Raw genomic sequence first — 26666 nt, 5'->3', positions numbered from 1 at the left:
GGCACCGGGCTACCGTATAGAAATGCCTGGATCTGTGGGAGGTCGTTTACCCTGAGCTCCACCCGGTATGCTGGGTCGGACCAGCCGTCCGCAAACCAGTCGTGGATCACAATAAGTTTGGTGTCCAAATAGTAGCGGCGGAGATTGGTCACCCCTTTGCCCCCGTGGAAGGGGAGGATACGGCAGTGTGCCAGGAACATTCGGGACCGCCCCCGCCCCATAAAAACCGGGTGAGAGCGCCATCTAAATCCCCGAACCTTGCCGGCCTCCCACAACGTCCCCGGTGAGGGAACAGAGCCCGCATTTGTTGAGAAGTAGTGACGCAGTTCCTGCCCAAGGGATTCCACCAGCGCAGAGTCCTGTAGGAACCATGCGTTCAGATGCCAAGTCGACCGAGGACCAACAGTGGAAGTTCCGATACGAAGGGAGACGGGGGAGTGATCCAAAATCCTCCTGGGCAATATCGCAGCCCCGGACGCCAATTGGCAATCCGTCGCGGGCATCAGGAGTAGGTTTATACAGGAGTGGGTATGATGGGCCGCTGAGGTGTGGGTATACTGTTCCCTGCGGGGGTTCCATACCCTCCAGACATCACAAAGGGCCCAGGGCAGATGACCAACCAGATAGAATCCTGGCCGAGGCAAGACGTTGTGCCGACGGGGGGGCCGGTCGCGTCAAGTGAAGGCTGAGGGACGGCGTTAAAGTCCCCCCCAACAACAGTTAGGCCCTGCGGATGGGAGGAGATCACCAGCGTGAGGCGACGGAGGGTGGAGGCCAGGAGAGCGGGGGGAACGTAAGTGCACAGAAGGTTCTGAGGGTGTCCTTCAATCATGCCCGACACATCCACGTATGTGCCCTGCGCATCAGTCTCGGCTCTAGCCAGGGTGAAGGGAAGTTCCTCCCTAAGTAGAATGGCGACCCCCCCCCGGGAACCCCGAGCGAAACCAGAGTGCCAGACCCTGTCAAATCCGTAGCGGGCTAGAAAATTGCATTGGGAGTCCAAGAGGTGCTTTTACTGGAGAAACAGAATGTCAGGCGTGTGGCGGTGGGCGGTGCGGAGAACAGTTGTGCACTTGATTCGGTCGAGAGGCCGTAAACATTACAGGAGAGGATGTGGAGAGGCCTATCGAGGGTGTAGCAACCACAGGGAAGTCCCCCCCGGGCCCGAAGTGAAGGCGTGAGGTGCAATGATCTGCCTGTTGTCAGCGAGAGCAGCAAGGAACACTTGGCTACCAATGGGTACAGAACACAGCGGCCTGTAGGCGGCTAAAAATAACAAACTGTCGGGAGACAATGGTCTCCCCCCCCTCACCCCCCAACTCCCCCCGCCCTACACTTCTGAAGTGGAAGCATCTGTCGCCCTGAACCAACCCCAACCAAGAACTACCTCACTGTGAGGCAACTGCTAATCTAAAACGGTTAGCTAACAAGCAATCAGGAACATGGCTGAGTTGGACCCCCTCCCATGTATTCGGATGGAATGCTAACAGCTGAAAGAAGAGTTAGTAATTGTGAAGCCAGTAGTAGGCATCAGTCCCAGGACTATTATGAAGCTCCATGCCTCGCCCAGTCCCTTCAGTAGAGCCAGGTCAGCCCCGGTTCGCGGGGTCGGGAGCAGTCACGTTCTAGAGAGTCCCGAAGGGCGAAGTGTAAATCACTCAGCACCTGGCGCCGATCAGACACTATCATCTCCACTCGATCCAAGGACCACAGGGCTTCCGAACAGGTCCGAGTCTTATATCGCAGAGTTGTACTGGGACCGGGGATACTGGTCATATCGATCAGGGAGGTAGCCAGGTTAGGGGAGGCGGAATCCCGAGTCGGAGTCCAGGCCAGAGAGCGCCGGAACTGCACAGCTGGTGAGCGGGAGCCCTCCCCCCTCCCCCGACGATTGCCCCTCCTCCGAGACCCGGTCCGGCGCCGTTGGGACTTGGGCGCATACTGGGTCGGCTGACCCAGGTTCCTCCTGGCTGGAGAAAGGGCCGTCCCAGGCAGGAGGGGCCTCTCCTCCGTTAGCCAGGTCCATGCTACCCGAGGGGTGTCGAAGAAGAAGGTCTTTTCTTGGAAGATCACCTTGAGCCGGGCCGGGAGGAGGAGACCATGCGGAGACCGATAGCCCTAAGTTTTTGCTTGACATCATCGTAGGATCGGCGCAAAGTCTGGACCTCCCGGGAGTAGTCCGGGAAGACCATGATTCTGGAATTTTGGAACTGCAGCGGCCCCAGATCCCTGGCCGTTCCCAGGATAGCGTCACTGTCTCGGAAGTTGAAGATTCTGAGGATGATAGGATGAGCAGGAGCTCTGGGTGGAGGCTTGGGAGCGAGAGAACGGTGGGCTCGCTCCACCGCAAACCAGGGGGAAAGTTTCTCCTTGGGCAATCAGGAGCGGATCCAGGTCTCAATGAAAGTGTCCGTGCGCCCCCTTCTCCACTCCCTCTGGAAAACTCAGGAGGCGCAAGTTGTTTCTTCGCACCCTATTTTCGGCATATTCGGCCTTACGATCTAGCTCCGAGGTCTGTGTCTGGCGACGGGCCACCTGGGATTTGAGGGTACCCACTTCGTCCTCCACAGTGGAGATACGGGATTCAGCCTCCGCGAGGCACGCCGTGGCATTGCGCTAGGTCCTGACGGATTAGGGGCACATCCACCCGCACCTCCCAGATCCTGCTCTCCACAGAGGACTACGATGTACTTATCACCTGTAGAATGGTGGAGAGGTCTCCCCCGGCAGTTCCTGGCTCCTCCAGCGCCCCCCCACCCGGGTCCCGGTTCGAGGTAGTGAACTGGTCCGTTTTGGTTTGGGACGGAGGAATGGGGGTCAGAGTGGTACGGGTCCTGCCCTTGCTCTCGGGTAGTTCGATCCGATGCGTCCGGAGAGGGGGGGGGGGCTGTTGCCGCAACCCCCGCCACCCGATGTAGTGGCCTCACACCGGTTCGAAGGAGAGAGAGCCTCCTCCCCCGGACACGACTCCGCCCCCAGCCGCGCACCCCCCCTGTCCACCTCACCTCCAAGTCACTCCGCGGGTCAGCTCCAGGAGGGCAACGGGCGCCCTAAGTCCACTCAGGTCAAGTCCACCCGGGAGCACAACAGAGGCTGGGGCGGGCAGCCGATCCGTGGGACTCCAGAAGCAGATGAAGATATGTGGGGATTTCAATAGTACCATGACATGGAGTGGACTTCCCAAGAGTTTGTAGCATACAAAATCGCTAACCTGCACTAATTGTAATCAAGAAAAGAGAACGAAAAATTTATATATATTTAAAAGTTTTTATTGTGTGCAGAGAAATGCACAAATTGCAGATAAAAGCATAGTAGTTCTTGTTCATTTTTCCAATCCTGACTTGTTTCCTGTAAAGTCCTAGATCGATAGCCTGCCTGCAGCATAGACATGGGCGTGAACTTGTTTGGTATAATTCTGAAGTTATCAGTTTGCTCAAACATTTGGAGCAGTAGAGAACGAGCTGGGCTCCTTTAGAACAGGAGATGAGGCTTTACCACAAAATTAGCATTAACTTGCTGCCTAATGAAAATCAACTCAAGTGATCCTGCACTCTCCCAATGTACTGTCAAGAATTTAATTTGTGTGCCTGGCTTCCGCTCTTCGTCTGTGCTGTCAAGAACTGGAAAGTGAAAACGTGCAGCTACGCACAATTAAGTTCTTCCTTGCTGCCAGTCTTTCACTTCGTTGTTTTGACAATTCACAAACAAAATGTTCTATGGCATTGACTCGAACTGTGAAGACTTATGGCCTGATTTAGATCTTGTTGGACCGGTTACTCCATTACAATGGTGACCTATATCCCATTCAGCGAAATATAAATCCCATTATATCCTATGGGATTTACATTTTGGCAAACTGGATATCCGTCACTGTTGGGACAGAGTAACCCGCCCGCCAAGATCTAAATCCAGCCCTAAGGCTGGTATGTTGCCATTGTTTCATTTCTCCCTTTGCCAGTTCAAAAACATATTTCTCAAGGGTACTCTGCAGGCCCCTGCTGTTTAAAGCACAAACCAATCCTAATAAATAATATAATACGCAACATAATGTAAAAATCAGCCGAATCAATGTGGGTACTCGCAGCCGCTTGTCGCCAGATCAGTCATTTCACTGAGCAGGCACCTTTTTCACAGTCGAGCCTGGGTCTCTGAATATTAGATGGGGTAGTTGTGTGACCACACCTTGTAACACACTTACCAACCCCTTTAGGTCCAGTAGGTTTTGTCTGTAAAACCCTCAGTTCAACCCCCACAGCTGTGGCACTGAGTAACAAGGCTTACACAGAGGAACAAGTGTTAAGCATTTAAACAGCACCAAAACAAATGAAGAAGAAACCGATACAACACTCAAGGATTCCAACACATCGCTAAGTGGCGTGGCTGAACTGCCAATCATGGCGGCCGAACTATCAATGAGCTCTGACCTACCTCTTCACAATCCTGACACAATCCTATTGATTCTTGGTAGCAAGAATGTGGAGACACTCTTCCTGCGATTTCTGGACCTCCCCCCAGGTGACTGTTGCTGCCCCTGTGTGGGCTTTGTAGGCACCCTGAGGCGACCTGAAGTGCAAACTGCCAACTGAGGCCTACCGGGGTTGGACCACATTGTTCTTGCGGCGGTGGATGGCAAAGGAAGCTCAAACCCGGTTGGTGCTGCTTGCTGTCATCTGGTCGGTAGAGCTTCACTGGACTGCTTCTGGTCCCCGGTGGGGATTGAGGGGGCTGCTGCCATCATGCGCCAGCCTGGAGCAGAGATCACCATTTGAGGCCTGCCAGGGTTGGGCCACAGGATCCTTGAGGCTGCAGAGGTACAAAAGCGTGAAGGCCCTATGCAGAGCTGTCCAATGTCATCTGCGCAACTGCACATCACAGTTCTGTTCCCTGCCCCCAGATAGAATCGAGGGGGCCGCGGAGGAGTCGTGGCCCGCTGAGAAGAGATGGCGACCTTCTTGTGGCCTGTGAGGGTCGCAAGTAGCCGTGCCTGGTCCGCAGATTAGTGTATCTGGGATTGGGGGACTGAGGTGGCGACATCACGGGTTGGGTTGGAGCCTGGGCTGAGCGGGGGATGGGGAGTGAGGTGGTACATCCCGGAGTAAACACAGCACCCTCTACCCCTTCAGGATTGTTTTCAATGCTGTTTTAAGCGGAAGAACTGTGGGGACATTAGGCCTTATGGGGGAGAGTGGGTGTGGTCTCAGTCATGAAGCGGCTTAGAAAAAGTGAGAGCCCCTCCCCTTTAGAAAGCACACTTATTTTCTGGTGTGGACCTGGTGGCCTCCCCTTTGGGGGAAGAAGATGGCATTTGAGACCCAGGTGGGTGTGCACTTGGATCCTTGGACTGGGAGCCCCTGCCCTACAGCCTCAGACACTAATGTGCATCAGACAAGGGACGAGGTTTCCTTGGACACTGTAGGCCCTGGAGGCGCCAGGTCCTCTGCTGGAGGTTGGAATACACACAGAGTGGGCGTGTGGGGCAGCTCATGGCCTAACTGATTTGGGCAGTAATGAGACATTGAGGCAGTCTAAATTTATATATGGGGTTAGTGTACTCCTCTGTTGATTGGACTGGACAGGGATACTGCAGGTGGAGCAGGTGCAGGGGTGCACTGTACCCCTGGGAGTTGTGGATTCCTGCTGGTGGTTGGCATTATCCGTCCCTCTTCCCTGAGCGATGTTCATGCCGACCTATCCCAGATACTTAGTGAGGGCTGGTGGGCCGCGTTTGCATCAGCGCTAAAACTCTAACAGAGCTGATTAAAGACAAGCATCCGCCAACGGGGAAGCAAAGCAATATAAACAAGTTTGTGCATTGGGGGAGCAAGTCGTGCATCCGGACTCAGCATCTGCAGAGTCTCAGACCATCCCACCGGTGACACCACCAACAATAGATAGGGGAGGATTCCTGGCAGCTATCACTCAGTCCCGTGAGGTGCTGGAATCAAGCTTTGGGGAGGTCCGCTGAGTGTAATACTGCTTCATCTGGATCTGCGGCAGTTGGTGTAAATGACTGCAGCAGCAGCGGTCAGGGTTTCTGATGTAGAGGACTATGTAAGAACACAACAACAATACCTTTTTAAAATGTAGGCGGCCACGAGAGAACTAGCTTCAAGAGTGGAGGACGCTGAAGTGAGGGCCCACAGGAAAAACCTTAGTTCTGTAGGCTTCCCAGAGGGTTGCGAAATGTCGGAGCCGCAGAAATTACTGCATAACTTGCTAACGTCTGTCATGCCACCGGACTCCATGTCCTCCTGTTTTGTCATTGACACAGCACACACAGAATTGACCCAAAGGCCTCCGGTGGGGGCAACGCCCTATCCTTTTATTGCATAGATGCTGAACTATCATGATTGGGATGCAATCCTACTTTTTGCCCACTGTCAGCCATCTATTGGGTTTGAGTCACGGAAGATCGTGATCTTTCCTGACTACACATGTATGGTGCAACAACAACAACACAAGTCCTTTCTATAGGTTGAACGTAAACTGAGAAATCTGCACACACGTTCCATGTGGCTCTATCGCGACAAACTTGCACCTTTTTATTTAACTCTCCTTAGAAGGTTTGGGAATGAGTGGAGGAGCAGTGCCCCCTCAGACGGAACAAACATCTAGCCCGGTGAGGCGATCAGTACAATGCAACGGACCCGGGGATGCACACCAGGCATTTGCAATCCAGCAGGTGGGGCCGATGGTACTCCAGTGCAGTAGACTGGGCAAGATCCAAGTGCTGAGGCTGTAAACTCAACAACAATCAACCTGATGACATGTCAGAACTGAACCCTCATGCACAACAGGAGATGCATGTAAAAGGGTCCCTGCACCCACCTCTTAGATGCTGCACCAAAAATATGTCTGCTGTCCTGTCTTCCTTGTCTACATTCTCCTTTGTACTGAGTTAAAGTAATTAAATAACACACCTTTTTTTGGATGCCGCCAAGGATCATTATCATAAGTATAACTGTGTTTTGGCCTCCCTCCCCAACTGTTCTTTTTTATATGGGGGTTATTGTAGATTCTGCTTCACTTCTGTTTGCTCCATTGTCTCTTTGCACTATTGTTTTTGTTTCCTTCTTTGGGAAGGGTGGGGGGTTGGAGGAGGTGGGATCGTATTTTGTTTGTGTTGTATTGTTTAGGTTGGTCCAATCGATACAATGCGACAGATGCTTCTTGTTTCAGAGGTGCAGGGTAAGTGAGAGGGAGGGAGAGAGGGGGACAGGGTGGGTTGCTGTCTGATTATTTTATGTACCTGTTATCGCCTAAACTCATCCAGCCATCACGATGAGCCACGCACGTAATGGGTGATGGGACTTACACTTTTATCTTAAATTGTTAATTGGAGAGGGGCAGTTTTAGGTGCCGAACGCAGATGTAATCTTGATATATTGCTTCTTCAGGAGATGCGTTTCCTTGGAAATAGATGCCATTTCCTTGCTCGCCTGGGCTTTGCATGGGTTTACTAAGAGTGGATCACCAAGGGTTCCAGAGGTGTTGCCATTTTGATTAGCAGGGGATTTCCTCTTCGGGTTATGCACACTTGGTCAATAGGTTGGGAAGATATGTGGCGATCGCTGACCTCCTGGACAGCGTACGGATCTCAGTGGCCAGCATTTAAGCCCTCTCTCCACTTTCGGCATCATGTTTGGGGACTGACTGTGGGCACTCTCTTGGTGGGATTCCCAGAGGGACCTAGATTAATGGGGGAGATTTCAAGGGTGTGGTGGACAGGGGGGAATAGACCACTCACATGGGACTGCGGAGACGCGGGCCAATGTTTTCCTGTTTTCCATTATTTGACTTCCTTATGGACCTGGGCCTTATGGACCATTGGTGGGTTTTTTACCCACAAGAGGGCTTACACTTTTTTCTCTGGCACACACCAGTGTTTTGTCCACATCAATTATTTTTTTCTCCCCAACTGTGATATTTGCAGGGTCATAAGCGTTCAAATTTTAGCTAGGGGGCTCTCTGACCATTCCCCCTATTGGGGCTTCAAAACACCACTCCACACTTCCACTAGCGCCTGGATACTTGGCTCCTTTCCACGCATGAACATAGGCAACACATTTCCGCTGGGGTTGGTTCTATTTCACAGATTAACTTCTGGCTCTGTGGCCTACCCGGGCACTGTCTGTGGGGCACTTAAGGCCACCATCAATGGAGACCTTATCAGTAACCAATCAAGGGTTAACAAATAGCGAGATCAGACACTATTGGACCTGGAGGCTAGAGTGCACCAACTGAAGTACCTACAGCAAGATCTCCTGTCTTCCGTTATTCTCAGAAACCTTATCTATACAAGGGACACGATCAAGCAGTTACACATGGACGAGGCTCAGAAGCCATTGAACACCATCCTGTCACATATCTATCAATGGGGTAATAAAGCCAGCAAGACCCTCTATTGGTTTTGTGGTACACTCAAACATTCCCCAATTGAGCACATAATTGGTCAATTGGGGGTGGAACTCACTAGCGCAGAGGGGATTGTGGGTGAGTTTGCAGCATTCTATACACAGCTTTATACGAGGGAGGACGACTAGGCGGGGCAAAGGTGGAGCGTTGTCTCTGTAAGCTTCCGTTACTGCAGTTCTCGGTTGTGGAGCGGGACTCACTTGAAGCCGAGCCTGGAGAAGAGGAACTTTTAGTAGCCTTGACCCAGCTCCAGGGCAGGCAAAACCCTGGCCCTAACAGTTTCCCAGGGAAGTTTTTTCAAGCTACTGCTTCAAAGATTATTGGTCTGTTACATTCCATGCCTCTAGAAGCAACATATAACGGGTGTGGCAGACCTCTATGTTGCAGAGATTGTGGTGATTCATAAACCTGGGAGACCTCTCGAGGGCTGTTCTTCCTATCATCCGTTTTCTTTATTGAACTTGGTGATCAAAATTTTGCAAAGGCATTGGTCAATCGGCTAGCGCCACTGACTGAAACAGTCATGCTTTACTTGGCTTTGTGTGTTCTCTCCTCTTTCCAGGTGTCACAGAGGAAAGGCAGCATTTTGGGGAATCCAGGCACCAAACATTGTCATTCATGTATAGTCTTCTTTTGAGCTGCATTGTATTGTGGGCTATTCTGGCCCTTTTGTCCCTCGCTTGTGAGTGTGTATGTGTTCTCCTTCAAGATGGCTGAAGTACAGATTTTGGACCTGTATTGTTATATTAATAGTCGTTTTATTTTTGAAAAGGCTTAATAAAATGCTAGTCAATAAAAAAGAAATCTGACACAAATTTATAAAATAGACAGCATGTTTATAACATTTTACACACTAGAACGAAAACGATCCACTGAAGGCTTTCGGAGATATAGATTTTACAAGCAATAATAAATCAATACAATTTTAATCAATCGCGAACAAGCCTTGGCGAAGTCAATGAATTGGGCACTTAGAAACTTTTTCAAAGAAAACTTAGGTGTCAATGAGGTTGGTTAGTAGTTCTTGTGGCAACCAACTCCAGCAGGGAGCCAGTCAGGGGACCAGCAAGGTCCTCAAGAACAGTCACCTTCACAGAAGAAGCAGTCCTTCAGCAGTTGCAGGCGCTCTATCTCCCTTGCAATGGATTTCTTTGAAGTGGTCCTGATGGAAGGGATGAAGGATGCTGAAGATGCTCCAAGGATGCTGTGGATGCGATGCGGTCGACCGGGGTCTTCCTGAGCTACCAGACACCCGTTGTCACGGTCACAGGCCAATCCTTCTTGGGTCAATTACTACCCTTCTGAGGGTCCCAGCAACTCTCCAACAGCTCTCCTGGGCTCAGCAAACTCAGATGCAACTCTGTGCATCAGGTCATGGTGTTTGGTGCTGCGTGGCAGTGGTGGTAGCGACTTCAAGACTTTGGGCTACCAACTTGCCTCACCGGACTTCATCAGCTGCTGTGTCCCTGTGCTGCAAACAGGAATCCAGTCAGCTAGCCCTCAGAGTTCTCTTGGCTTGACTGTTATCTGGAGACAGCTTCTCAATGAGCAGGACACGGCAGGCACTGTCCCTCTCTTTACCAGCCACCAGGTGCAGGTGCAGCAGGTGGCTAGCGGTGCAGCCTCTCATTGCTGGTGGGCTGAATATCAGTTTTAATCAGGTTGCCCCAGTGAATAGATTTGAAAAAGCAAGATGTGACGGGGAGTTTGGAAAAAATACTCCCTATGTGAGGTCAACATGTTTGTACCCATGAGTGACCCTACAAGGAGTTCAGGGGCATTTGTCAGAACCAAAATGGTACAGTCACTCTGAAATAACAATTCTAAAACCTGATCAGGCCAAACGATAGTAAGCCAGGTGATACAGACGTTGGCCCACAATGTCTTAGTCATGGGGTCCACCGTCGTACTGAATATTGGAAATACAATAATTAAAACCTTTCAAGTACATGACAACAATGTACAAGTCTACTGCTAAAATGAGGTTTGTAGAACTGAGTGAGAAAGTGAGACAAGTATCATCCACCAATTTGCACACTAGTGCGGAAGGCGGAGTGAAAGGTAATCTTACCAATAACATGAGTGTTCTGTTCACTCTTGAGCCTCGAGTGGCCACTTAGACTGCAGAGCTGTATGGCACAATAGTAAAATGAATAAAATCAGTTTGGATTATGGGCTGCATATAGTAAGCAACTAAGGGGCCACTAGATATATACAGAAAACCCACTGCCTTCAGGATTGTCAAGGCCTGCCATAGGAGTGACTTATAGGTTAATATGTGTCTATATGTATAGGTAGATATAGGTATAGTATATCTAAGTAAGGGGTGCTTACACCACCTTACCCAGGCTGCAAGTGTAGACCTGTGGTGTCATTTCGGAAGGCTTCCCAGGGGTAGCATAATACATGCTTCAGCCCCTGGTAGGCCTCTGGGGTACCTATGCCCTTGGTACCTAAGGTACCATATACTAGGGGCTCACAAGGTAACTCAGTAACCAATCTGGTATGTACCTAAAGTACATGGTATCCATTTAGAGAGAGAACAGCTAGGCTGTGGTCCTGATTAGCAGGGCCACAACCATACTAAAGTCCAAAAACCAGTGAAACACAGCAAAAAGTGGGGGTAACCATAGGAAGCAGACCCTACTCTCCTACACCAATCTCCAAAGAGAAGCTGGTGGGATTTAGAGACTTTGCAACAGAGACCCGCATTATTAAAAGGGTCTCATAACGTGATACAGGATCATATTCATGTAAAAAAGGTACCCATTAGATTAAGCAGCACTGTATATCATGGGTGTCAGAAAGTGAACAAAAATATGGTATCTGCAGCAGAAAAAAATTCAAGTGTTGAGGAACACTCGAGGGATGCCTTGAGTGGTTTAATGAAGGGAATGAAGACCCTAAAATATGTGACATGGAGAAATGCTGGAGATCCATGGTTGAAGCATGTGGTGTGAGTTTCAAGCCACAGGTGCATAATAATGAAGGGATTTCAGGGCAATAGTGGGTGCCAATGGTAAAGGAAATGAGTACCCCATTCCAATCATATAAGCCCCAAACTATGTGCATGGGTCAAGGTGGTATTATGAATACAATGCGGGATAATATGTGGTTGAAGGGACCACTATGTAGGTAGTCATGTCTTTGTGTAAGAGTGATGGCCAAAGACCATGGCCGTTATAGAGCAGTCCATGGAATATCATTGTTCAGTCCCCCTAAGTGACTTTTGAGTCAGAAAATCCAACGCTGTTCTGTCTGGAACAACAAGGTCTCCTGGTTACCCTTCTAGGTGGTGTAGTGGGGTTTATATATGATAACCCATCTAATCTCTTCTTCGGTATGAATGGTCGTCAGAATATGTCTGGACAGTTTTGTGTTTGATTTTTGCATCTCACGGACCTGCAGTGTTCAACTACCTGGGTTTTAACCTTGCAGGTAGTTGTACTGGAATCTGAAGTGACAGATGATGATGTAGATGACCCCACTAGTGATGCTATTTGTATGCTTGTTTAGCACCCACAGGGTCCTTCGCCCTAGGTCTATCCGAGTTTGAGGTTGTGTCAGATGACAGACTGAATAGGACAGCAAGGAAAGTGTCCCAGTGGCAAAGACCTTAACGTATCTTGACTTTCTCTCTGGGACGTAAGTAGTCTGGTGTGGGCAATCCTCTCTCTAATGCTTTTGCTCCGTTTAAGGGCAAACAAAGGCCTTTCAAGTTTGCCTTCACTTGAATTGAGAATGTGCCCGTTTTTATTAACGGCCTTTCTTACGTATCGGTCAGATGAATGAACGAGCTAACGCATACCACTCTATCTGAAGTGCGTTTGGGGGGTGTTTCCAGAAGAGCCTCTCCATGATTATTTCTCGCCCTTTTTGCCGCTCTACAGATGAGGTTCTGTGGATACGGTCTCTATGCAAGACTGTTACTCAGTTCCGCTGTGTGTCTTTTGAACTTTTCCAGTTCTGTGGAAACTGTTAAAACATAAATGAGGATATTCGAGCCATGGGCTTCTGCCACAATTCTGAGAAGATACCACCATTCTTAGTATATAATAACAGGTCTAAGAAAGGTAACAAATCCTTGCTGTATTCGCAGGTGAATCTGAGACTGTTGTTCCTGGTGTCGAGCCACTCAGAAAAGGTATTCAGCATTGTGAGATGGGACTACCAGATGACCAAAATATCATCTATGTATCTATTCCATAGTTTGAGGTTCGTCTGGAAGGGATTGTCAGCTGGATAGATGTGGATGATCTCAAAACTGTGCATGCAGACGTTAGCAATGCTTGGCATAAATGTACTGTCCATAAAAGTGCTAGTCACTTGCCAGTAGAGTTAGTCTTGGAACAAGAAAAAGTTTTCCTTCATAGCTATAGACGCACCATCCATGACAAAGGAGGTGGAGGGTAAAATCGTCTCATTCCCTTAATTTTAACAATGCCCTAACTGTTTCTAGGGTGTCCTTTTCCAGAGTGTTCTTACAGAATGATTCAACATCATAAGACACCAAGTAGTGTATGTGAGGATCAAACTGAAAATCAGTAAGGAAAGTGACAACTGTTTAGTATCTTGTAGGTACAAAGGCATGTCACCCACATCTGAGGAACAAATCAACAAAGTGGGAGAGAGCCGATCCCTGAGACAATGGGTCTTCCTGGGGGCGGTTGTCTGGGTTTGTGAATCTTTGGTAAGATGTAAAAGGAGGGCCTCTTGGGGTGGGCGTTAATTGAAAATTCTGTCTCACTTCTTGTGATTCATTCTGCATCTCTTCATTTTCCTACCAAAGCGCTAATGATTCTCTGGAGTCTGGGAGTAGATTACCTCTGTAGGGTCCTACAGTATTTCGTGTCACTCAGTTGTCAGAGACATTCTTCCTGGTTTGTGTTGGAATCTAAGATCACTGTTGTGCCACCTTTGTCTGCTGATATTATGATAATTTCCTTGTCTGCCCCAAAAGATTTCACACAATCCATCTCTTCGTTGGAAAGGTTGAGGAAAGGGTGTTTTGCTTGGGATTTCAGGGATTCCCCCTCTCGATACTCAGAGCTCCCTAGCCCATCCCCAGAGGTGTGGCTACCAAGGGACTACCTGCCCCTGGAAAAAACAATTTGACAACTGGCTTCTCCTTTCGTTGTTCCAAGTGCCAGCCTGTCTGCCTAAACAAAAGAGTTACCCATTTGCCCTTAAGTGGCGGCTTCTCCCCTGAACCTTGCCTTTCAGGCTAAGACTCGTGTGGCTTCCGGCAGGGGTGAGGTAACACTTCTCTCCCATGCAAGCCCCAGCTGTGTCTTTTCCTGGGAGTTGTTAGCACGTCTCTCCAGGAGGGCAGAAAGCTCTCTGCAGGACAAGCCCCGTGTACATCAGTAAACAGCAACTGGAGACCTTGGGCAACTAAAGTGGCAACTTCTAAATTTGCACTTTGCCCACCAGTGACATTAAATTCGATTTAACCATTGAATTAGATTTAATGCCCTTATTTTTTTGATATTAAACAGTACCAACCTTAGTAGCACCATTCATAAGTTCGCAGGGCTGGGGTGCCAGCCTGTAACTCTGTACTTGCCAATGGGGCTTCTAGCCTTTCCACAGTAAAAACGATGATTTTGGGGTTTTACTGCTGGAACATGTAAAAGTACAAGTTCCACTTTTTAACATGCAGCACCTTGTCTTAGAGCTCGTCAGGCCAGCAATAGGGAGATTTTCATGCATTACTTTAAATGGTAAAGTCGAGATAGCAGTTCCAAACTACTCTTCCAGTCTGCAGTGCCAGACTGGAAGCCATGTTTTACCCAGTCTTACTTACGGTGGCACAGCAAGTACTGCAGTACCTGGGGGCCCCTAGCTTAGAGGCCCTGGATACCCCTCGGTCCATAGATTGGGGAAGTCAAGTAAGTTAGGCTATGCCAACTGAGGGCGAGCCAATTGAACATACACCATTTTAGCAGGGCTCAGGGCATTTCAAAGTCATTACACCAGTACATAGCAGTCAAAAATAGGTGTAAAAGGTTATTTGTGGGAGGGGGGGGTAAACCTATAAAAAGCCTGTTTCCTCACATGAATTAATAAAGTTATGTTTACAGTACGATAGCGAGAGCAAGTTACTACAGTATACCAGAGCCATTAAGGCAGTTGGCTTTTAAGATCTAATTGAAGATGCAGGTAGTACTGTTCCCTCCTTTAAAGTGTTCGGATCAGTCCAATTCTTTGGTTACTAGAGGCACAACATTTTCTGCTTGAATGCAAAGAAACACGGCAAGTGCAATTGGTGCACTTGGGTACCTCCTCACACCCAACGAGGGAGCTATTAGTGGCAAGTGTTTGAGGTAGCAAGGTCGGTTGTAAATAACTCTTTATAAAAGTTCTGAACTTTGGTCCACAATGGGAGGGATATCACTGTTGCTACTAACAGCAATTTCTCTTTCAAGTTCCCGGGGTGGTGACCAGTGCACGAGTCGGGAGTACACGAGGGTGGACAGCGTTCACCCACTATTTTCACAAGGTGAATGCCATCCACCCTGCCAAGTAAGTGGGCCCCACTGAATAATGTGCTGAACTCGTACCAATGTAATTTCTAAACACACAGAGACTTTCAGCAGTGCATGCACGATGTCTGCTTTCCATGTGCAATAAGCAACAACGTGCAGGCTGGGATGGGGCTTTCTTATTTAAGACTCCTGCTGGGCCCATAACAAAGTCCGAATTTGAGGGGTCATCAGGCCTCCTTTTGTTCGAGTCTCTTGGCTGGGAGCAGTCAGGAGCCTCAAACGTAGATGCAAATGAAGCAGAGAGGAAACAAAGATTAGCACTTCACACATACTTAAGGCAGGTTTTCACTTTGTTTTCACTTTCTTTAGTCCCTGTTTAAGAAATATTCATGCACTGTACGAATGTCAGATATTTTGGTCTTTTCCAGTAGTTACACATAGCAAATTGCATTTTTATAGAGCTTACTACACCTGAGGAGGCGTTAAAATAATTTAAGTACTACTATTTTTTCTTGTATAGCCCTACTCATCCCAATGCAGGGTTTTAGAGTGCTTTACATCAACACGTGCATATTACATTTATAATACATTACATAAGTTTGTAAATGAATGTAGAGGATGTTACATAAAACTGGGGGATTGCAAGATGTAGAAGTCACATATCATCTTCCATAGCTCACTGTGCTACTATCCTCGCAATGCGCTCAAACGTACATGATAGACCTGCTAAACATATACGTGAATGCTTTATATCTGTCACTTCTTGTGATGCGACTTCCTGTAAAGTTGTGGTTTGTGATGCCACCTTCTATATCAATTCCTGTGATGCCATGTGTGATGTTGTGCGCCGTGATGTTGTGAACTGTGATATCGCGTGCCGTGATGTCGTGCGCCGTGATGTCCAACTAGATTAGTACCCCACTTCTTTTTTAAGGACGTGTGCCCTGGTGGCGATTCTATAGTGATTCCTCAGGCATACCAGAGAATGTTGCTGGTTAACCTAGCATACTGTGATGTGTTAAGTGGACGACAGGAAGTTCCCTTCTCCTGGAGTATTGTGCTAACCTTTCACCCCCGACTAGCTAGTTTTAATAGGAAAGGCCTATTTTTGCCTTAGTGTTTTAAGTGTTGCCTGCATGCACATGCACTCTCGCTAGCAAGACAATTGTGTTCTATAATGGGCTTGGAAACAGTCCATTACTTACCATTTGCTTGAAACTTTGTCACTCTTTATTGCTGCCTTCTAAACAGCAAACGCTCGCCAGGCGTAGGGCCGGCTCTAGGCTCATGGTGGCCCTGTGCAGGGAGCGTAGGTGGGGGCCCCGGAAGAGGGGGTCCAGACGGGGCGGAGCTCAGGAAGGTGTTTTAATAATACGAGCACAAGAACAAACGTTACGTTCATAGGCAAAGGCAATGGTGGTACTTGTGCAAGTATCAAAGCAAACAAAATGCCATTACCACGCAGTCCCCAGCCTAGGGCCGGCCCTGCTTACCTTGCTACCAACACCAATGGTTCATCTTTTATGTCCAAGAGGGACAATTCATGAGGTGAAAGTAATTTTAACAATAAATGAGCCAAACAAGCCAGGATCCACAAAGACAAATCCAACATCTGTAGATATGAAGTTTGTGCTGCCAACATAGTCAGATCCAAGAACGAAAGTAAGACCTGCCTAGTGAGCACCAATTCTATCCTGCCTGAAGTCGCCTTCTTTTAATGTTCAACAATGAAACTGAGTTACCACTACCCAGTGACACTAGCAGTAGTAACTGTGGCCTAACAGGAGTATCCCCTGGGATTTACTGACCCAAGGTCAGTACAGCTTCCACAGCATGTCTCTGCCCCTGCTCAGATTAATGCACCAACCCCAGGTTGCACCACTGTCCACCAAAAAAAGAAATCTAAACAAAAGGGCCCGCAATTAGGCCATTCCAAATTCAGAAAACTAAAGTGGAGATAAGAGGCTTGATAATACGCCCTTGAGAATTCCAATAGAAGCCCATGTTCTGCTGTGAACATGGGCTTCTATTGGAATTCTCAAGGGCGTATTATCAAGCCCATCATTGCCGATTTAGGGACAGTTTTCTGCCGCTAAAGCGGCGATAATTTTAACTCCGTTTCTAGATGATATGCCCCTCAGTGCGTGAGGTCGTTTTTTCCAGCCATTAAATCACAAGGAACCCCATATTCCATGTGGATTTGCCACATACATTTACCACCTGCTGTAAGTAGGTTGAACATTTATAGGGGGACCTGTGCATAGGGTAAGGGGTACGAAAGGGTGTGGGTGTTTGGGGGGGGTGATGCATTGTATGATTTTTCTGGTTAAAAAAAGTGGGTCAAGATCTTTCTTACCTCACTCGCGAGTGACTCACTCCAAAGTCTCTATACCAGGTAGCCAGGGGTGGCATAGCTGCCAAGGTTTCAGATTGCTATGTGTGAAAATTTTCAAAATGTCAGTGTAATTATGTGTGACATTTCAACGACTAGGAGTGACACTTTCTCACAAGCAAAATCAAGCAATGAAGATGAGGGAAACATATAAATATCAGAAATTACACCCATTTGAGCAACAAGAAACTCCAAGAACATCTTAAAAGTGCTGCAAAGCACTAGAAATGGTCTTTGTCCACATGGGACCTGGCCCAACAGGAAGGATGTGTAAGGCACCAACATGAACAAGTTACCCACAAAGCCATCTCAGTTATCTAAGTGTCACACTGTCTCAGCTGACACGTGCACAGACAGACTAGACTGCCTAGCACCATTCTGGTGCAATAATCTCCCATACAATATAGATGATAGCTTACTGCTGTCAGAAAACCTTTAAATTACCCCCTGCAGTTTTGAGAAATAAACCGCAAACTCAAAGGAAGGCACAGAACCGCACACTTGGTTACAGCTATTATCATTCTTTTAGCACTAAAGTGACAGTGGAAGTGCATACCATATTGCATACATGCTGTTTTGAACATGTCCGATTTTTAACATGCTGTCGAATACAGGTTGTTCATTAAGGCATCACATGACATTCACTGCAGACTATGTATGTAAACATTTCTAAAAGGTGGAGGTAAAGGGATGAGAAGGAAATAGAGAACGAAGAAGAGAAAAAAATGTAAGCGGGAGAGGAGAGAGAAGGGGGGAGACGATGCGAGCAGGGAGAGGGGTGAGAGGGGAGGAGGTAGACAAATAGAGGAGAGAGGGAAAGAGTTAAAAAAGAAGGTGTATAGGTGAGATTGGAGGAGAGAGAGATGTCCAAAAGCAGAAATGGAAGGGGAAATGCAAATGTGAGGCACTTGACATGGCTATTGCAGCAAGTAAATATAGCCAAACATGCGCTGGACACCTCAGTTGAATTAGAGGTAACATCTCAGTTAAGGAATGGAACACTGGTGAACAGTCATGGAGCAGAGTCAAATTAAGGTTATTTACGTATTGAAGGATTTCAACATCATTATATGTATCGATGGTTCACTGCATTAGTTGAGTAGTTTGACATCTTCACTGCAAAGCGCTCTACCGTCCCACGCCACTTTCGCTCTTATAAAAACACGGGCATAAACAAATAAATAAATAACTGCGAAACTGGTAACATGCATTATCGAGTCAATGGAATCTGGCAATGCCCGAGTAGGACATTGCCTCCTGTAAAAGGCGCTTTACATTTTAGCAAGCTTTTAACAATGTGCTTTAATAAATGCTTTTAGGAAGCCGGGTGTTATGACAACCGAGGCTCGTTTGTAGGGTGAGATTAGAGGAGGTAATTGCATGCCTATGGTCTGACAGGAACCCCGGTGACTCCTCGCCTTGTCTTGTAACGAGGGCCCCTCTACCTTGCGTTTCGTCACCAATTCGATTGCTTCATACAGAGAAAGCAAAAGGCCCAAATCGTGTGTTGCATATATAAAGTACACAATTCTATGAGCTATAAGCTCTTATGTAATGAGAATATGCCATAACATTAGCGCATTTCATTCTTCTACGTTTCTAATTGAAAGAGGCCCACTTCACCCATCACCTTTCATCCCAATTAGCAGACTGAGACAAGAACAGTTTTAAACATGGTAAATAAATGCTAAATAAATTAGCACTAGTGCAACATTCAGCCATGCAAGGAGGGCACTACAAGTTAGTGATTTTTGTACACGACCACCCACTGTGGCAGCTGCCGATCACGCCTCTCTGAAATAATTAAATAATCACAGCACAGAGTAGTCTCACACAGTCCGGTCTCTCACTTACTTAACGAAGTAGCAGTAACTCGAACAGGAGCCACTGCAGCATTTACCGTCGCGTGCCTCCAGAGTCTTCTGTGCCAGGCCTAAACTCGGGTCAAGCGAAGGTACGATGGATGAAGAGAGCAGCACAGCGCCGACTGCCCCAGGCCAAAATGAGCACGAGAGCGCGTAGCGGTGAAGCGCCTGACGCTCACTGCTACGTCCTACTTGTCATCGCGACGCGGGGGCAGGGCTGGCAAAAATAATAAATTATTTTATGTCGCCCCAGGGCCGTCATTGGTAGCGAGTCTGATTGACGGCCCTGGAGGCTGGGACAGCAGCAAATTCAAACGCAGGAGTGGGGACCGGGACGTTGTGGAGGCCGCCAAATCCTGCCAGGGGGCCGCCACAGCCTCGAATATCAGATCCTTCCGATCTGATCCTCGTCATGGCGGCCCCTGGGGTTTGGCGGCCCTGTGCAGGTGCACACTTTGCACATGCCTAGGGCCGGCCCTGATTTTCCCGCATAGATTAAATAAATGTGATAAGTACTCCTCTGCCACTGCTATGATGTGGTCAACGTTGGATGTATCAAACCACTTGTTATGTTATTTTCCTTCCCCTACCCTCCTCACCCCCTCCTGGATCTTCTTCTATCTGGTCCCTGTTTCTTCTCCCCTTAACACCCTCCTTCCTGTATTTCTTGAACTCTTCCCAGAAGTACAAAACTTTTTTATAAACACTATTGAAGCAGGCCTGCTTTTTTTTTTTTACTGCCACGTTACCCACCCGCCCTCCCATTAAACTCCCACCCGCCCTTTCGATACCCACCCAAGTGCCAAAGCGAATGGCTTGCCCATAGGCGAGACCTATTGTCTTTTCCAATGCTTGTTGTATAGGGCAACAATGTGGCTTCTTGGCCACTTTGTGGCGCTATACTGTCGCAGCAGAATTCAGCCTGCGGACAGGGACTTTTATCCGCAGGGAATCCTACGACTCGGCAGAGGTTTATTTGTAGCACATTTTATGCCGATACTGGCTCTCTATTCTGGAATGAGAGGTCCATGGCATTCAGCCATTTGCTGCTGCTTGATTTTTCTGTGTCCAGTGGATACAGAACGGGGCCAGTGCTTTACTACTGCTCATCAAGTTTAGTTCATTTTTCCCTAAATACCAGCATATGATTTCTAAAATTTTTATATATTAACCTTTTCCACTACACTTTCACACCTCCCACTTAAAATATGACTCCTCACCTCTCTCCAGTCTTCTGCTCCTTCCGCTGGACCACAGGACTGTCTCCAAACCCCAGGGCATCCATGAGGTCATCAGAATCATCTTCAAAAGTGAGCTCATCCTTCTTGCGAGGGGCAGCGATAGGTTTTGTGGCAGGGGTCACAGGTGTCTCTGTGAAACAAGCAAGGAGATTACTGATATGAAACTGAACAGACTCCACTATTAAAAATCAGGCCCCTCAAAGCTGCAGGCTAGTCCTGGGGATGTGACCTCCCGCTACGCCTGGTTTCTCCCTGTAGTTCTAAAAGAATATTATGATGTGCCAGGAAAACTGCAGCTGCAGTTCATTCCAGAACATCAGATTTTGGTGGAAGGCACTCAAGATCCTCTTAACAGTTCCACGTCACTTCTTTTCAGCCGAGGGAGAATATCCCTTCTTACCTTGCTTAATACCCGGATATCAAACTTCTGAGCAACGCTAGCACCAGGGGGATAGTGCAAGCCCCTGCAGCCAAGGGGGTGGCCCAACCCTTCAAGGGCCCACAAACACTTTAGGGGGCCCCCATTCGATCCTAGGACAATGAATATATGTGAGATACAGGAGAGTATGGGGCCCTCTTCACATTCTGCTGGGAAGGTCTGACACAGTCAAGCAACTTGAGACAAAGCCACTGAAACACTGAATGCATTTTTTCACTACCTTCAAGTTGAGAGCAAGATGCCGAGTCTGTAACATGAAACAGCCTTGTCAGCAAGTGGTACTTGACAAACCACTAGAAACAACAGAAAAATACAACACAGCACTTTTTTCCTTTACAAAGCAAAGAAGCACTAAGCAAGGAAGTAAGGGAAATTCGTTCATTGGCACAGCATTTTTTTTTAATTGCTCGCATGACCCCAAAGGTCTCTTTCTTAATATTGAAGCAAATTACTGCTCTTTTTGTTGGGGCAGAAAATGCCCTGCATAGGGAAAGCACCCCTCTTTCAGACAATGGCTGCTACCCTAGCTCCCCAGAAAATGAGAAAATGACGGTAATAGTAGTGTAATTTTATATGCAGGATGGTCTTTTTACCTGTTTTGCATGGAACCTGCTGGGGGGGGGGGGGGTCTAGTGGTATACTCCATGTAAAATTGTCATTCAGTTTCTTTAACTGTGGCCTTACATTTATCATGTATGGGCATGCATGAAGGGTGGTATGTGCATGTGTAGGTTGTGGTCAAGTGTAAGGTGTGTCTACCCTGCCACCTACACTACCATCAAAGTGCTCTGTGGTGTTCCTCGGGCCTCAATTTTAGCTTCGACCTTATTTAATCTGTACACAGAACCATTAAAGGCATAAACCTAAACAAAACCTCAGCTGTAACCTTAAATCAAGACACAGATGAAATTCAATTATTTTTCAAAACTTCAAAGATTGAAGCTAGTGGCAACCTATGATGCGGTCTATCCCAATTGCAACCCAGGATGCGAGATAACTTCCTTAGACCTCAGAAACTCCATTTTTGAGGGAGCCCCCACAAGCATCAATTAACCCACTCAGACCCGTTCTTAACCCAGATTCGAGACCGGTTCATTCTCCAGGTAGCTATGACCACCTTATCCCTATACTTTCAAATCTCAAATGCCTATCCATCACAGCCAAAATCACTGAAAGGTTTTCGTGTCTAGCGCATACAGCCATGAAGAAAACCCTCCTGAACTCTAAATATTTACAACAACAAAAACAATCCCTCTCAAGAAGCACTCGCGGCACATTGGACTCTGCCTGTCTATCATGGAATAAAACCCCTCTCTCGATCTTCCATGAGCAGCTCAAAGCCCTCCTTTTCTGCCAGTTCCTAGACTAAGGGTCTGATACATAAAGTCATGTTACAGTCGCAAACCATCCGATTCTCAACACTGCAAGGACTTAAATGCTTTTAGGAATGTATTAAACTAATTTTGAGAGTCAGTAAAATCTTTCCCACTGACAAAATGAGTTTAGAGAACCATACTGAATCACAATAAGGACGGAGTGTGAAAAGGGATATCCCCTCATAATTGCCATTTTGTATGGTAAGTATCAATGGTTTTCAACCACAATTGTGGTTGCAACCACTGATGAGCAGTGGCCGGCAGACATGGTTTGCAGGTGGCAGGGCGGATGGGGGAGGTGGGGTGGAGGCACAGTACGCGGGGGCAGTGGGCTAATTAAATAATATATATAAAAAAAGAAAATTACCTTGCCGTGCCCCGGATCTCCTTTCCTCGTCAGAAAGGGTCAGGAAGTACAGCCAGGCTCCCCAGACCAATCACAACGCTGCAAACTATTGTGATTGGTTTGAGAGCCCTGGTGTGACGGGGGAATGGGAGCCTGGGAGAGCGGGAAAGTGTGCATGACTGGTTTAGCCAGCCCGAGAGGGTCGAACAAACTGCCAGTAAGCATTTAGGGAGTGGGCAAACCACTCCTCCATTGTCCTGCCCGAGAGCAGAGCAGCCCTAATCGCCCAACCGCAGAGAGGCAGGACACATAAAATGATAATAACTCTAAGTTCTTATCATTTTATGTTTCTTCTTCCTCGCACTGCTTAAAAGTAGTGGGGCGACGCTCCTCCCCCATAGCAGAGGAGCCGCCCCTGCAATGAGTTACTGAACTCAAAGAACAGGGTGGTAATAGATTTAAATTTGTAAATGGTGATGGGTGATATTGGGGGAGAAGGCTGTGGTCTAGAGGACCACTGATGCGCCCACGAAAACTTTTTCCAAACTGACAACTTTTTTTAGTTTTTTTTAAAGCTTCAAGGGTGCCTTTAAGGAATATAGGCTGCTTTAAAAAAGTTTGATGTTTGGGAACGCAAACGAAGAGATGGAAGGCTGCTGTTCCTTTCAGGCCACAATCTCCGCTATGTAGCCAATCACAACTCGTCACCAATAGCGATCTGCCAAATAATATTCGTTAGTCAGGTCATTTAGGACCCCCTTCACTTGGAGATTTTGCAATGTGACTTATTACTACATATGTTGCATCCTAAAATCAAAAACAGGCCACAAAAAGTCAGTGCGCAATTTGTGACCACTTTTTAATACCGATCTCAGTACATGGGGCCCTCTATTCCATATTGACTGTACAGACAGACTAAGTGCATGCACACATTTTGATTAAGTCTATATTTTAAAAGTTGTCTTAACTCTCTCTCTATCTCGATGTCATCCACACATGTTCATCATTGTTGCAATATAAAACAACCTCCCACCAACCAGCCCTGTTTCACTATGTCTAGCTCAGTAAAGGTTGAAGTCCACCGGTCTCCACATATGTTTACCTTTCGAAACAGTGGCCGTTGCTGTGTGCCGGTGCAGCCCAGGTCTCTGCTTACTGCTTTTATAAAATTATTTATCTATTGTTTTCATACAATGTAAAAAACATCATATTTAATAATAACAAACTAAGGCTCAACCAGGCATCAATTCACACAGGTAGCGTAGTGCCAGTCCTAAAATATGAGGGCAATGGGTATGCCGGCCTGTATCAGTATCCCTTAATGGTCCATGCCTCTGTGAGGCGTATCACTTCACATCAACTAACCCGACGCAGACATGATGTGCAGTGGAAGAGGTTGCCCTGGGGCGCCCCTTGGTGATCCTCTGCCATCACAATCCCTGATAGTTATGGATATCCATTGGCCATGTTTCTAAAGGTCTCTTTAGAATGAAGCGGTCAGGCCAGTACCCCAAGTGTCTCTTTGCCTTCCGCCTGATATTGTGTAAGGTATGATTTAAATGGGTTCCGTATATCTATGGCTCGTGATGTGGGGGAGGAGTTGTGAGTATGATTCAAATTGTTCATTACAGTAAATCATTGCTTATAGCCATTATTTACATTTTGGGCAGAAGTATAAGTATAAGTATAAAAGATTTTATTACGCGCTCTGCTACTACAGAGTATCCTGGCGCGAAGCCCCTTAACCAGTAACAATCGACTAGTCGTTGGGCTAGCAGCAATGCTAACACCAGTTGTTTTTCATGGAGCTTTTTTAATGGATTGTGGTGAATTGCTCTGTCCAGCCAGGCAAAACCACCCTGGGTTAGAGAGGGACATCACAGGCAAACAATTGTTTCAATGTAATACTTACATCAGTCCAATAGGTTGACACCCTCGGGCAGGACAATGCCAGATGTACAAAGTCCGCCTATAGTTCTCCACATCAGAAGCAGCAGGAATTTGCTCGAAGACCAAAATAGTTCAATGTTTTTGGAGTGTAATATGTCAGATGTCAACATGTTAAATATATGATCCTCGGCCTGCTACTAGAGACATCATGCTTGTTTGGGTGCAAAAAAACCTCAAAAACCTAGGAGGCATTTCCAACCCTGTATCAGCCTCCATTCTGCTCTCGTCGACCTCTCTCTTTTAGGGAGGCCCTCTGGTGTCGCCCGGTTTAAAAGTGAAATCAAATGTTTAGCGGTAGTGAGTAAGGTGTCCAGTGCTGTTAGTGCTGGTTCGGAAGGGAACCCAGGGTCATAAAGCCTGCAAAAATCCCTTAGTTGGAAACAGAGGAATGAATCTAAGGGACTGGTGATGGGCAGGCTGTTAAACTCTAAAAGTATGAGGGATGTCCTGGTTTTGGTAGAGATCGCTCCACTGTGGGAAGTTGTGACCAAGCTTTAGGTTTGTGTGACGCTTTAAACGCAGGGAGTTTCGGGGAGTGTATGATGCTAGGTGCCGTTCGCTTCTAGAAGCCCTACCAGACCTCAACAGTGCAGGCAGCTGTGGAGCTTTTGTCTTAGAGGTGGGTGACTTGACTTTCCAATCAGTGAGGTAAGTGGAGTGGGGCTGATACGGTCCAACTCAATCGCCACATGTGCTATATGAGTGACGGGGTGATGCCAGTAATATGCAAAGTGGGCTTGGACGCTTTCGTAATACAATCCAGGATCCGGTGCTTCAAAGCCACTTAAGTGGAACGAAGTATAAGCATGTTCCAAGTCACTCTCCCTCATTTGCCCGCCCACACCAGTCCTATAAGCTGTGCCTTTAATGTGTGTAAAAATTATTTATTAAGCTGTAGAGGAATATTAATAAAAAAATATAGCAGGCAGCGCAATAGAACCATTTTTAGGTCTCGCTGAGCCAGTGCATGCGCTGCTCGGCGAGACATTTTGTAAATGGGCTTTTAAAAGTGCTACCAAAAGCTGGCTGGCCACGGGCGTGCGGTTATACGCACAATAACGGGCAGAGGCGCCATATGGCTTTACTCTCTCGTCATGGTGCGTGCACACCACTCGTCAACCAGCCTGCTTTCACTTTGGCCTCTCCATCTTGCCTGCTCGCGCTTGAACGCTCCTCCCCCTCCCCACCACAGAGCGCGTCTCGGGGCTGCGCGTCTTTTTGTTGATTGTTCAGGATGCCATCGACCAGGTCAGAAGAGACCACAGAGGCGCAGGGACCAAAAGGAGCTTCACCGTACGCCCTGCAGGCAGGTGCATTGCAGTCTTGTTTGGTTGGCTGGAGAGCTTACTTCAGCCTGGGGAGCAGAGAACATGCATTGGAGGCTGCGAGGGAGAGCAGGGCAGCTTTGTCAGAAAACACTGCATAACCCAATGCGTGAATCTGACTTCACTTTTGCAGTTCGCATCCAGTCGTCGTTGTCAACATAGCGTGCTTCATCTTTTACCATGGGGGCTGCACTGTAAAAAAAAAATCGTCCCCTGACTGGGCACTTCGGGACCAAGGACCGGAGAAAGTTCTGAGTGTTATTACAGTAAGACAAACACCCACAAAGTAGTATTACAGCTCAACACGTGGACTGTTTTTAACTTCGAGACGTTGGTTTGTTGTGTTTGGCAGTCCATGGGTTGCACAGGGCTGACAGGTTGAGTTGGGGGGGTCCAACCCCTCATAATGCGTGCACGGCACCCTAGAAGCATGAGCAGCTTGTGACAATGGAGACTGTGGTCAGTACTGGCAGTACTGCCTAGTTTTACTCCGCCAGACCCCTACCCTCCCCTTGAAGCAGAATTCCACAGAGATGCAAGACCCTTCTTTAGTTTAGTCTTTAAAATGTGCATGAAACAGCTAGTCGCATGCACGAGTTCCTGTAGCTTTAGAACAAGCCGATGCTCTTGTTTTTTATTTAAAAGCCTATGTGCACTGGGCGTGAAATAACTTGCTGCACATGTTCATTGTGTGCGTCCGTGTGCGCAGATTTCCTGTATCGGATGGTTCCGGGTTGGTCAGTGCCTGATGTTTTTCGACCCCCCCTTGGCCCTAGTCGTGTCTGTCATCTTCAGAGCTCTCTTGTTCATTAAGAGCTTGGTTCGCCCT

At 47.6% G+C, this 26666-nt stretch overlaps 1 protein-coding gene across 1 annotated transcript in view; it reads right to left on the bottom strand.

Annotated features, from left to right (window-relative positions):
* The window catches only part of FBF1 (Fas binding factor 1), a 615519-nt gene that overhangs the window by 433873 nt on the left and 154980 nt on the right, over positions 1–26666 (bottom strand). The window contains exon 11 of the mRNA XM_086930722.1: positions 20381–20531. Coding sequence (XP_086786848.1) covers positions 20381–20531 — 151 coding nt within the window. The remainder of the gene's footprint in view (positions 1–20380; positions 20532–26666) is intronic.

This window comes from Lissotriton vulgaris, chromosome 7 (assembly GCF_964263255.1).
Source record: "Lissotriton vulgaris chromosome 7, aLisVul1.2, whole genome shotgun sequence".
NCBI classification, from domain to species: domain Eukaryota; kingdom Metazoa; phylum Chordata; class Amphibia; order Caudata; family Salamandridae; genus Lissotriton; species Lissotriton vulgaris.
This window is presented reverse-complemented; position numbering and strand designations above follow the sequence as displayed.